The sequence below is a fragment of the Lingula anatina genome, chromosome 4, assembly GCF_051362555.1.
Source record: "Lingula anatina isolate TDL-2025a chromosome 4, LinAna3.0, whole genome shotgun sequence".
NCBI lineage: Eukaryota > Metazoa > Brachiopoda > Lingulata > Lingulida > Lingulidae > Lingula > Lingula anatina.
The window spans coordinates 16,655,044-16,668,223 of record NC_141770.1 but is presented as its reverse complement, the minus strand read 5'-3'; the positions used below and the strand labels follow the sequence as shown (position 1 = coordinate 16,668,223).

At 34.9% G+C, this 13,180-nt stretch overlaps 1 protein-coding gene across 1 annotated transcript; it reads right to left on the bottom strand.

The window, feature by feature from the left end:
* Positions 1 to 245: 245 nt before the first annotated feature.
* On the bottom strand, positions 246 to 10,897 carry LOC106150861 (HEAT repeat-containing protein 3). The gene is made up of 17 exons (XM_087011598.1): positions 10,644 to 10,897; positions 9,556 to 9,728; positions 8,823 to 8,910; positions 8,393 to 8,475; positions 8,036 to 8,145; positions 7,608 to 7,751; positions 6,867 to 7,015; positions 6,057 to 6,137; positions 5,697 to 5,790; positions 4,767 to 4,867; positions 4,035 to 4,097; positions 3,696 to 3,778; positions 3,146 to 3,282; positions 2,616 to 2,701; positions 2,166 to 2,315; positions 1,432 to 1,605; positions 246 to 1,171 (listed from the first exon to the last, which is right to left on the bottom strand). The coding sequence occupies exons 1-17, from the start codon at positions 10,785 to 10,787 to the stop codon at positions 1,079 to 1,081; spliced, it is 1,953 nt and encodes a 650-aa protein (XP_086867724.1). The 5' UTR covers positions 10,788 to 10,897; the 3' UTR covers positions 246 to 1,078.
* Positions 10,898 to 13,180: the final 2,283 nt, after the last annotated feature.

The window sequence follows — 13,180 nt, the reverse complement described above, 5'->3', positions numbered from 1 at the left end:
TGAAAAATGACGAGTTGACTCATCCCTCTCTGGTCAGCCTAGCCAGCAGAATAAAACATGACAAGATAACAGCTGTGTGGATGTCTACGTGCGTTTACCCAACAAAACATTTTACACTGAAATGAACCTCAAAAATGTTATGGTAAGTTAGTACTAGAAAATTGTGAAAAAAATGCACAGGCAGGAATCCCCTCCCCCCCCACACACACCCTACCCCATCCCAACGCAACATTAACATCAGTCCATACAATCACCAACATTTACTTCTGACAACTATTAAACTCTCTCAATGTATGCGATTTTCACCTGTAACAAAGTCCATGCCTTTTCTTCTTAAGCATTTACCATTACTTTATTACATTATTCATTATTTACCTGTTCACATATACTGGAAAGGGTAACAGCCAATCAAAAGGTTCAATTGCTTGATGGATATAATAACAATAAGTTAACAATAAAATGACCTTAACATTAACACATCAAGTTGCATGGCTTATCATTTAAAAACAATTCTGTAAAATAATCATTGTGTGCAAATCCAGTTATTATCAGTATGGATCCTCACACATTTCGCACGTGTTATATCCACATGGATCCTAAACAACAAAACTAGGATTATATTTATCACAAATTTGAGCCAAATTCATGTTTCACCAAAACAAAAGAAAAAAGACAATAAATACATGAATTGCTTGTAAAATATTGGATGAAATGAAACCATAAGCTTTTCAGATCTCATAACGAAAATAATATCTTGCTCTTGAAATCAAGAGAAACGTAGGAAAAGATGAAGACAAAAGTTGAGGCAACACTTCTTATCAATACTGATTTTGCATACAGTAATCATCCATTGAGATCTCTGCAAAATGCTAATAATACCCACACATTCAACGCCAGTCTTTTCTGACAACACATAAATCATCCACTGGGACTATATAAAAAGAATGAAAAAATTGCATGTTACAGAAAATAATGGAACTTGAAGTACAATACTTCAATTATTTCTCTGATCCAAATGACTGCTGAGTTTTAAGTCACTATTAGAAGGAAAAAAAACATCTTTAAGTCAATCTCCTGGTCAAGATTTGTACTTGATGAACCGCATCAGATTTGTCCTTGCTGTCATGATGATAGGAAGATGGTCTCCTAGGCTTCTCTTCTGTTGATGAATCTGGAGAAAAGATATCAAAATATACCTCCAGAGGGTATCCACCTCTTTAACTGATCTATATACATGTTAAAAGAAACAAACCATTGAAACTTACAAGGATATTAAATACAAACCTGAAGAATAATTTTATTGTGCAAAATATGCACAGGGCTGTAGAAAAAAAGGGGGCTTTTTTTTTTTCGGAATATGTAGGGTAGGGGGGGGAGGTGTTATAATAAATGAATACGTAAAATTTTCCAAAACATAGGGAGCAGTCTTACCTTAGCCTTCAGCTGTGGTGCCACAGCCTTGAGTTTGTCTGTTAACCCTATCTCCCTGACAACTGGGTCCAGATGATCCTCCGCAAACACATCGAAGATGGCGTCCAGCGCCTCGGCAACCACCCACAACTCCTGGTCCTTGCTCACTATTTCCACGAGAAATGTGCCAATATTCTGAAGTGAAAATCAATAAAAATGCTAACTGCCTTTTAATGAATAATTAGTATATATGAAATAAAATAAACTTTAGCCTTAATTTAAATGATTTGGTGGAACCTCTTGCAATAGCAAATGAATAAAAGAATGACTCAAAACAGAGTTATACTAAAGTAACTAGGCATATGCCACAATGTTTTGAATGGCTCACTGAGGTTTTGGTGTGAAACACTGAATATGACTGTCAACAGACATCGATTGAACCTGACAGACTTCAACACAATGCCATCTCTAAATGAGTATCGTAAGTTAGCATACAAGTCATCTTTTTTGACTAACTATTCCAAGACACATCCACATCAAATGAATATACTTATTGGCTTGACCAAATTATATTGGTATTGGCAACTAAAAAAAGTCTAAAGTCAGACCAGGTTGACCACAGTGCAGTGACTCTGATAATAAGATCTTACGAAAAGCATTCAAACAAATCTCACACATCTCCATTGGTTTATAAGCAGCTATTCTATAAGAGGACACTAAAGCTTTCATCTAATAAAATTTAAACAAGGACAAACCTTAAGCAGGCTATGTGGCTCCATCTGTTTGGCAAGCAGACAACCAATAGTGGACAATATCCTCACAGCATTGGCTTTGACTGGGGGATGACTGCTCTGCTGTCCCAGCTCAAACACAAACTGGAGGTCACTGGGGACAACACTGGAGAACTGAAAGAATATTTCAGGATTGTGACACAATGAAAATGTGTAAGGTAGTCAAGACAAATTTGTTCTGTGATATCTTAAATACAAACTGAATTACAAGGGGTAGGACTGGAGAACTGTTGGTAATGGTGATATTTTAGGAACCGTAAACCATTTAAGAAATAGAAACTGTGAGGAAAGTAGAGAATGAAGTGGTTACATGACACAAACTGGTGCACAACATGCTTAATGGTGAATTCTATGTAACTAAAATACCTTTCATGACCTTGAAAGATCATTAAACATCAATAAATTATGCTATACCTTAGGAGACTTGTGTTCAGCCAGTTTCTGTATAGTTGCTCTCATGGCACTGGTGACAGCTTCCAACAGATCTGCACTCTCTACAGCTGGGAATACATAACTGAATATATTATATGGATCTAAACTGTCTAATTGGTTGCTGGTCTTTAAAATTGCCACTGATATAACATACTGAGATTTCATGCCCCTAAATCTTTTTGTCTCTCTCTTTTTTTAATTAAAAGTTGTCACCTTCACAACATCTCTGTCCAATATTCATGTCATTAATAAGCAATATGTTTATATATGAAACTGCAAATAAGTAGTTAACTCTTCATAACACCTAAATCTGTTTCATCCATGTTTCTTAACAAATACAAACCTTAAGCAGACTATGTATATTTAAGAATTAAACAATTATGTTTATAATAGAAAGACTTCATACGGTAAAAAAGTAAATTCTGACCAATACCTAAATCTAATTCTCATAACGTCCATCTATCTGATCCGTAAAGGACACAAACACTGTTGATATGTACTGTCACAATCACCTTGTTTATTAAGAGCAAGTTGGGAAAGGTTCTCCCAAATTAAGTGCAGCTTGTCCATCCCTCCAAGTGCCTCAATGTCCATACCACTGACCATGTTACTGACACACAACAGGGAGCGGGACTGCAGGACTTCAATACTGGAAGAAACAATGAATCAGATTATTATTTTTAAAATCTCAAATATATCTTTTTTTATAACTCACTTTTCACAATTTAATAACTCCAGTTACTACATAAAATTCTGTAATGAATCAAAACAATTCTTTTTATATATTTATATTCATAGTTTTCAAGTAAAAACCAGGAATTTCAAATTACTGTTTTTGGTTTAAGTATAAAATCAATTTTTTTTGTATTTTGTTTTCCTTTCCCATCTATAGAGCCAAATCTGTGATTTTGTTAGAAAAAAAAAAAAGTACAACATACATGTAAATCAGTACTTCAAATCTTTATTTTTCCAATTTTTACTTGTATGTTTTCTAATATTCCTCAAGAATAAAGCCCAATCCATCCTTTGAATTTGTACAACTTGATATACAGAACTTCTAACCTTTTCAACAATTTCTTTCCCCTCCCATATCCGCTTAATATTGTGTGAACCTCAGCACTGGGGAAATTAGTTTTGCACATCACCTAAAAAAACATACTTAAAATCAACAACTTCTACCTCCTATGAATTTGATATCCTGAAATATGTATGTATTGAAGCAAATCCAGAGACACTATAATTATATTCCTTGTCAAGGAACTAAGTTTAACAATATTCTAAAATTTAAAATTATTAACGTTTCTATGCTCTATCATTAGTAAATAAAATGGTAGTATGACCCCTTTTGGAGCAAAAAAGGCATCCCACATTACATAAAATAATCAAGATTTTCACACTTACTCTAGGAACAAGATTATTAGTAACAAAAGCACCGTGAACTTCAGACTGGACACAGAGATGACTCTGGAATTTACAGAAGTTGTCAAGTAACAAATACACTTTTAAAAAGGAACATGATAAATATAAATAAATATCCAAAATTTGAATAGTGCTATTTCAATGTCAAATTGAATTTTAGTTCTAAACATTTTGCCAAATTTCATTATACTTATCACTACCAAATAAACATCTCTACTGTCTACACTTAAACTTTTCAGATGTTTTCAATTAAAAGTTATTTTAACAACCAGGAATGTTGTTAACATCAATACAATTTTTTAAAAATTTGATTAAAAATAAAAATAATCTGAGACTAGCATATTTTGTGTTTCATATATTGGTATCTAAATCTCTTCAAAATTTGTTTAGAAAAGTATCACCTGCTTATGTCATAAAATAAAAAACTGTCAGCAAGCAATTTTTATCAGATGTGTTATGTACTAAGAATGAAGCAGCCTAAATAGATGGGACAACCCTCCCTGATTTGTACCTGACTTTTCTAAGGCATTAGGTGCGTGCACACGTGTGTGTGTGTGGTGGAGGGGGGGGGGAGGTGAGCACACCCCCTAGACAGAGGCTATTCACCTAACATTAGCTAGATGACCAGCTAGACAATTTGTGCTGGTAAATGTGTACAATTAGCTTGATGAAAAATCACTGCTTGTTAAAACTGTTAGAAAAGTGTGCACTTACTAATACTGTTTCATCAGATCCCTCCATATCAACATCTGCTGTTAACATTTCATCAGAGCTGGCATCACTGCTGTCCAGGTCCTCCCACACTTCTTCCTCATCTGAAAAAATGTGGAAAACAATGGTAATAGTGAAAACTTATGCCAGACCCCTCATAAAACAACCTTCACCTTCCCACACCCAATCTAAAACGAAATTGAAAGATTCAGCTATAAGGAATTCATAAAATTTATAGCCTTCCTATACATTTAGTTGCTGGTCCATGAGAGGAACTATAGTATTGCTATAATGGACAACTAAATGCGTAGAAATACAATGTATGTCGAGTGACATAAAGATTTGTTCAACTGTGACTGTTGAAGCTAGGCACACACAGTTGTGTTGTTCTCTCTCATGCCTCCTCCTGCCTCGATCATTGCTAAAATCATCACAACATTATTGTGGACCTTATCTGTACAAGGATATTGTGAGGAAGCAACAATTTAATGTGGTCAGATCAAAAAATTTAACCAGTTTTAATGTGTTTCAGAAGAAAAAAATGAAAAATTTGTGACATCACAAGACAAACTGTGTGCACATACAGAAATTTCATAGAAATTCATGAAAAAAAAATACTACATAGAAGTTTTGGTAGACCAATCCCAAATAAATGCATTGGCAGGATTAACGACAATTGCACAATCTTAAAGCATTGAGAGGCAAAGATATTTATATCTAAAAGTTCCTCAAAAAGACTATGTCTGGTCAGGAGTTGAAAACCCAGAAGTCTCAGTGATCTCATCTGACCTTTATGGAAATGCTTATGATTTATAGGACAAGAAGATAACTTTTGATAATCCAAATTAAGCCCAGGATATGCATAAAATCCAAAATATTAAAAAACCACACAGCTCAAGACAGTCTGGTTACACAGAAGACAGAGTTACTCACCATCTGTACAACAGAGATTAGTGATAATCTCCAAAGCTGTCCTCTGGGCAGTCAAAAGGCATTCTAATTCATTTAATTCTTTCTCCAATCCATTCTGAAAAATGTTAACACGGAGACAATTTACATTCATCATTGTATGCTTTAAAATGATTTCTTTTAATTATTTTAAGGTATTTCAATACATGTTATGTTGTCGTATGCACCCCCTCCAGTGCACAGATAATTACGACTTCAAAAACTGCTTTTCAGTGAAAAAGTTTAATACTAACTGGTAAAGATACTTCAACACATGTTGGGTGATAAAATACCCATTTCAGTGCAGTAAAAATGTTTGCAATAAAATCATCAGTTAAGGAATACCTTTGTGTGCTTCTTTTCATCTTTTCCTCCATCCCCTGCTCCATTTTCCATGGCCCCACCTTCTGCTGTGCCATTCATAGACTTGAAAAATAGCACACATATAACCTTAAGTATCATCTTTTACAAAGATATTATACAATACAATACAAAATACAATGGAAGTGGAAGCAAAGATAATTTCAACAGAAAAAAACATATCCTCCTCGCAGAAATGCAAACAGTTAGTGGTAAAGATTACCTATTCAAATAAAAAAGAAACCCAATACATCTCTGCAATACATCTCTGCAATATAGAGTTGAATAACAACCTAATCATACTGAACACATGTAGGTCCCTGTCTTAACAAAACCTTTGTCAGCTACCAGCATCTCATTACAAGGCTTTCTTCCAATATTTGTTTGATATCTACCGATTTTGCTCAATAAATAATGACAGCTTCTTAAAATTTGTTGCCAATCGTTATCACTCAGACTACATCTAGTCTAGATGATGCAAACCTGAAATTTCAAGACCCGTGATTTCAAATTCTGGAAAACTGCCGGCATTACAGTAATCATTTCAATCGATCTTTTCAATAGGGAAAATTGTGCATTTCACAGATACTCTATTTTTAGTCATTAACTCTTAAAATAAGAACATTCCTCTTGAATGGTAGCAACTTAATTGAAAAGCAGGATACTTTATAGTTCTATTCTGTATAGAAAAAGCACCACAAATGCTCTGAAGAAATATATTATTACTGATTCTAAAATTATGTATCTAAAAAACTGATAACCTTTCCCCATTGAAAAAATCATTACCGTACTTACAGCATCATTCTGTTTGAGTCGAAATGCCATCTCCTCAATGTGTCTGTATGCGTCCACTTCCAGAGCCTCCGCCAGTGTCCCAACCACTGCAGTGACCAAGGAGCCGGACACTCTGTTTAACTGACCACCACTTGCATTATACAGGATGCCTGGAAATAATGAGCACATGATTTTTTTCTAATTAATTTTGAAATTAAATATAAAGACACATATCTGCATATGAATAAAATTCTGAAAATTTTCGCTATCTCACTTAGATGAAAAAATTAATCACGCTTTAGTGACATCGTGTCTGTTATTTTTTTCCAGACACCCTAAATAATTCCACAGAAACTTGAAAGTTGTCACATTATAAGAAAATAAGCCATAGACTGAGAATGGGCAAATTAATAAAAAAACATACCTCTGCATCTAATAAACTTTTTTATAATAACCTTACTCATATATCTATTTAGCTAGTCTAAGACTTATACACTTTCACAGCTCTCTCTCATTTTGTGACAGGAATAGAAGTCCTAGGAATGAAAGTCGGGGGTACCATGTGACTCGTACAGGTAAGTGGGAGTATTGGGGTTAGTACGTATATGGGACTCCTGTCACCTGTACAAAGTAATTGGGAGCAGACTAGGGTTTCTAACGGACGTCCATTCCACTTTCACTTTCACAACATATTCCATCCCCTCCCCCCCCCCCCCTCAAGCTCTCATTACAGTTCCCCCATCTCTCTCTAACTCCACCTACCCGCCGCTACCACTCTGAGCAGCATCTGTTGCATATCCGCATGCTTCCTCTGTATAAGATCCATCAGTAAGGTCATGGTGGCCTCCTTGCTGAGTGCTGACATGATCTCTGGATTGTCCTCGCTGACTGTTTGTAGACACTGTGCTGAATTGGGAAAACAAAATATATAAAAGGGGCTCTTGGTGATATAAACCAAATTAAAAAACACTGAAAATGCCTGGGCATGCTTCTGTCTACTGGGTCTTCCGGAAGACGGTCAGATTTTCAAGTTTACATTGGTGGGTATCTAATTTTTTCTGTCGGAAGACGGTCAAAAATGAAGAACGGATCAACAAAGATAATTTGGAAGACTGTCAGGAAAAAACTCTGAATCCGCCCCTGATCTATATTTTCAACAATGAACAGTCTGTTTCTATCTGTTGTCTTACCTACAACCAGTGCCAGATTATAGCCATGCACCTGAGGCTGCATACACTGTAGTAATATTGGCAAAACATTTTCCTGGTTAAATCTCTTCACGGTTATTTCATTGCTCTCACTGAAATTATTACAAATACCAATTTCTTGTGATTATTGTGAATGATCAAAACTTATAAAATATATTCTTTAAAAATCCTAAATTCAGTAACTACTATTTTTTTTCTAAAGAGGAAATCATTAAAATAAATTACTATGATACCATATGTAAAAAAGTTACTTTTTATATAAAAGATAGCTCCAATAAAAAATGAAAGAAAATGTCCATAATCACACTTAAGCTATTTTCTTTACCACAAAAGACTTACCATAAGTTCCACAGTAAATGAGTGGCTTGAACAATAATATCTAGTCTCTCGTCCTTGTCACTGGGACTCCACTCCTCTCCATACTGCAACAGATACATTGTGGTAAAGTGCCAACAAATGTCATTGAACAAACTACATTGTAACATAAAAGTTAACTTCACTGCACCCCACTTCTTCTGAGCACAAGGTAAAATTCTGGATCTACAAGTTTTTCAGACATGAAAATCTATCACCTCTACCTAGACTGCTGATTGATTTTTCACTAGATATTCACAGATAATGTCTCTGGCTTAATATGGTCAATCTTCTAAGTGGCTATAATATCTGCTGCCCTGGTAGAGGGTAGAAATCTATAGATACTTTCCAAATCTTTAGGTTAAATGGAAATCAAACAAAGGTACAAATATGTATCATATGGGCATGCAATTACCTCGGCGAGGAGAGAAAACAGTGGAGTCAACACATCTGCTTCTATCATTTTGTCACAAACATCAAAGCTGCCATCTACAGTCATGTTCCTGAAAATTAAGCAGGTGAATTTTTGAAAATTTATCCCAATAGGTATATAATAATTCTTAACATCAAATAAACAATATTTTATTTTTTAAATAGATAATCATAAAATAAACAAGGAAAAATTTAAGTCCCTCATAGAAAGAAATTACATACACAGCAATGTACTTCGTGTAGTTAGTTATTCTAAGAAAAATGTCCTTAAATCAATAGATACTTCAGCCAATCAAAATTTAATCATGACAAATTTGCTATCCACAAGACCTATTTTTCATTTTCTTCACCAAAATAAAAGACTGCATTCCAAAATGTTCAATTCTGCCTTTACAAATTAGGCCCTTTAAACCTAATATTGAAATGTGACTGCAGATTTTCAAAACCAAACAAAAAGTGGTTCATAAAAAAAAAAAAAATTACCCAACTTTCCCCACAAACTTTTATAAGATCTACATGTATCCGTACAGAACTCAAGACTTACTTTTTGACAGAAATCTGTTGATAGAAACCCCATGGTGGTACACAGAGCGATATTGTAATCAGATATTGTACATAAACTTACTGCTGATACAAAACCTAGTATTAATGCAAACATAACCCAGTGACACTGTCACAGTGATCCTTGACATCACTAATGATTACAGTTACTGTACCTGAGTGCACCTAGTGCTGTCTTCCTGACTTGTTGACTACTGTCCACTATGAGTGGCCCCATCACTTTAACAACATTATTCTGAAGTAGCATCCTTATGGCCTTCGGTTGTCGGACCAGGGTAGAAATAGTGCTGCAAGCACATATCTTCTCTTCTACATTTAGGCTCTGGAGCTAAGAGAAAGTATTCAATGTTAGTATAAATTTAAGAAATGACGAGACAACAAACCACCTTTAAAGAACTGTAAAAATAGGGATGCAATCACATATAATCTTTTCTTGATATGTGCCTTGGTGCTGAAAAAAAATTATTCCATAATATTAAAAAATTGCAGTTCATGTTAAATAACCAAAGAAGTATGAGAAACAATGAACAATGCTAAACAGTCAACAAAAAATAAATAAATAAATAAAATAATTTGGCTGAGGCAAAAAGAACTTTTGTAAACCAGAGTCTCGAATGGAAGAAAAATCCTTGACTTTTCAGTGTGTGACATGAAGTTAAGAAAAGAAAACAGAGTGGACATTTATGGTTATTTCTACAGTACATTGGTAGTGTACATTTTGCACTTCCTTTTATTGGCTGAACTGATACTGAAAAAGATGATTGCTACTTAGGAATAAAAGCAGACTGATAAAAAGCAAATGCCATGATAAATGCACAAAAAATTAGAATGCCAGATAGTTGTATTCATGATTAAACAGTCACATTCATTTATAGGGGCAAGTCCTCCAGTAATACACTGTAGGTGGATTGGATGTGGATGTTGTAGGAAGGGGTCATTGAAATCAAAATCCTTTTTAAATAATGGAACAGAGACCTAAAATATCTGTAAGCTGTCACAAAATCTGTCCCCAGATTCCGTCTTTCTTACATTAATTGTAGAGTAAGTCTGAAACCAAGCAGTCCCTATTTCTACCCAATTTTCTAGTTCTACCAGATGCAAACACGTGCATTTGTCTGTCAGTGTCAGACAGACACGTAGAAACAACTTGCACATTCAGACAAGCATAAAACATAAGATTAGCGAAAAACATTAGCAACAAGTTAACTAATCTAAGTCGGAACTCTTATTCTTGTACGGGTACCTTTTCAACAATATTGGCCACGGAGTTGTTGTATGTGTCACCATCTCCAAACTCATCTTGTTCTAAATTAAAATCTTTGACGCTTGGAAGACCTGTGGGGTTGTTCCTAGTCCCCTTCCCTTTCTTGTTCTTAGACTTTCCCATAACTCATAACCTAACATAAACAAGCGCGACTTTCAATTATTATTTACAAAGCTCAACCCCGAAAGCATGTGGCCACCGGAAGTGACCACGAATACAGAGCTGTATATGGTATTGTATATAAAGTTTCGCATTAATTGATCGATGGAATTTCCATCCTACTTTTCAGCAAAGATTATTGTGGCTACTATTTACTTCAGATAATTATTTATTTAAACATCCATTGCAACTCGTATATTGTTGGTTACGATGTCCATTAACTGTCCAAACACAGTTTCCCATTTAGCAATGCTATTAATACAAATCCCATTCACTTCCATTATAACGTTTAATTCTCTTAAAAATACTTTCCATGCTTCAACAAACACAACACTTCAGATTTAAATACTTCTACTCAAAGCCTAAACAATATAAAAAAAATCAGGGTACATTAATGGCATAGCCTTCCAGTGACATGACATGACCCGTAAGGTGCTGCCGCCAGTCGTCCAAAATAAGCACTAAAATGCAGCAGGGGGGAGGGCATGTAAAATTGGCCCCAGGCAGTAAAATTTCACCCTGATATGAAAAATAACACATCAAATTAAAGGTAAATGAACAAATTTATTTCTAAATTTTATTTTAAAATTTTCAAATGATCCAAAATTGAAAAATAAACTCCTATTTCTTTTATATGCAGATCTTCTTGCTTCAAACTTACTAAACAAGGAAGGCCGGAAGGTCTACATGTAGATCTATCCATACAACACTAGTCCACCATAACATAAAATGATACAAAATCGGTTTAGTATCTAAAACAAATTTTATTCCAAATAATAGAAAAGAGCGCTGCCCTTCTCCCGCTCCTCCTAGGCAGCTCGATCAATTTTTATCATTTTTATTAACCGATTAATTGACTTAATTCTAATTAAAATTAATTGTTTAATTAATCACAACCAAAATCTAGCCCATTTTGACCTATCCTGAAAATTTTATCAAAATCCCCCCACTTTTTAAATTCATAATGTTGGTAACAAAGGAGGAGACTTAAGTCATTCGTGAACTACCCCTCCGAAAATTTGTCTCATTTAACGCTCACTTAGGCCTATGGTTCTCAGTCTGTCCTAGAACGTAATGTTTTTCTCTTTTAATGAAAAATGTTCTTAATCTGTTCTAGGACATTCTAAAGGACTTTCCAAAAACAGTTCTCTAACTGTTACATTCATTACAGAACAACATTAGAACAAAAAAAAAAAAATTAAAAATTAAAAAGAAAAATACAAATGTTCTAGAATAGATTGAGAACCGTAAGTGAACGTTAAATGAGACAAATTTTCGCGGCGGTAATATATGAATTTATAGATCACCACGCAATCTGTTCATTTTTTACTTGGTTGCCTCCAAGTAGTTTTCGAAAGTTTCATCAAAATCCGCCTACGTTACCGATACATACGTTACCATATTGCGTGTAGGGGAGACCGGGGCTAGTTGGCCCAGTTAGACACTTTTGGCCTTGTAGAGCCAACTAGGAATGAGTTAGAGTAACAAAACCGGTTTCAAAGTAAGCCCCATGAACTAAGCTACGTATGCAACGTCATTATTTTTCAAACATAATTCCAGATGGCTCACAACGCAGTTGACGTCGGGGGGGAGAGGGGGGGGGGAGGAGGGGCAATGTGCCCCGCCACGGGGCAAGTTGGCCCCAGGGTCGGGGCAAGTTTCAGTTTCGTACCTATACGAAAATGAAGTAAGTATCCCATGTAAACGCCCTGAAATACATTTTTATACATTTTTAATTTATTAAATTGATTTTTGAGAGTCTTTGATGAATAAATAGTTCAAATGAGGCAGATTTATTGAGGCTTCCGTACGTCACGTTGTATGTTTTGCAAAAACCAAAATATCTACCAATAAAATTTGTTTTGTTTTAAATAAGAATAAATTTATAATGGTATAAAGCAGGTTTTTAATGAATGAAAACGAATAATAAATTTTCGTTTTAAAAGAAACTAACAAATTCAGTTTTAAACTGGTAATTGCCTCCGCCAAGGAGGTTATGTTTTCACCCCTGTTTGTTTGTCTGTTTGTCCGTCTGTCATCAACATAACACAAAAAATTATGGACCGATTTTGATGAAATTTCCAGGAACTCTAAGAAGTGGTCCAAGGAACAGTTGATTAGTTTTTGGTGGTGATCCGGATCAATTATCAATCAATAATCAATAATCAAAAATATCGAAAATTTAGGGGTGAAACGGCATTGGATGAAGACTTTGCTGCATTGGCGGAGGTCTGCGCTCTCGGGGTGCTTTTCTAGTTTTACCTCGTAGTTACTTTTTTATAAATTGACGGGGGGCCAACTTACTCCGGGGTCCAACTAGCCCCTGCCTCCCCTAGATTGTTGTTATTGTTGTTGTT

Bases quoted from the DNA above. Each gene is read 5' to 3' on its own strand.
- LOC106150861 (XM_087011598.1), bottom strand. From the start codon at position 10,787: ATGGGAAAGTCTAAGAACAAGAAAGGGAAGGGGACTAGGAACAACCCC. The intron at 8,146-8,392 runs GTAAGTCTTTTG...TAATAATTTCAG, and splicing joins CATTTACTGTGGAACTTATG to TGAGAGCAATGAAATAACCG. The intron at 7,752-8,035 runs GTAAGACAACAG...TTCCCAATTCAG, and splicing joins TAATCTGGCACTGGTTGTAG to CACAGTGTCTACAAACAGTC.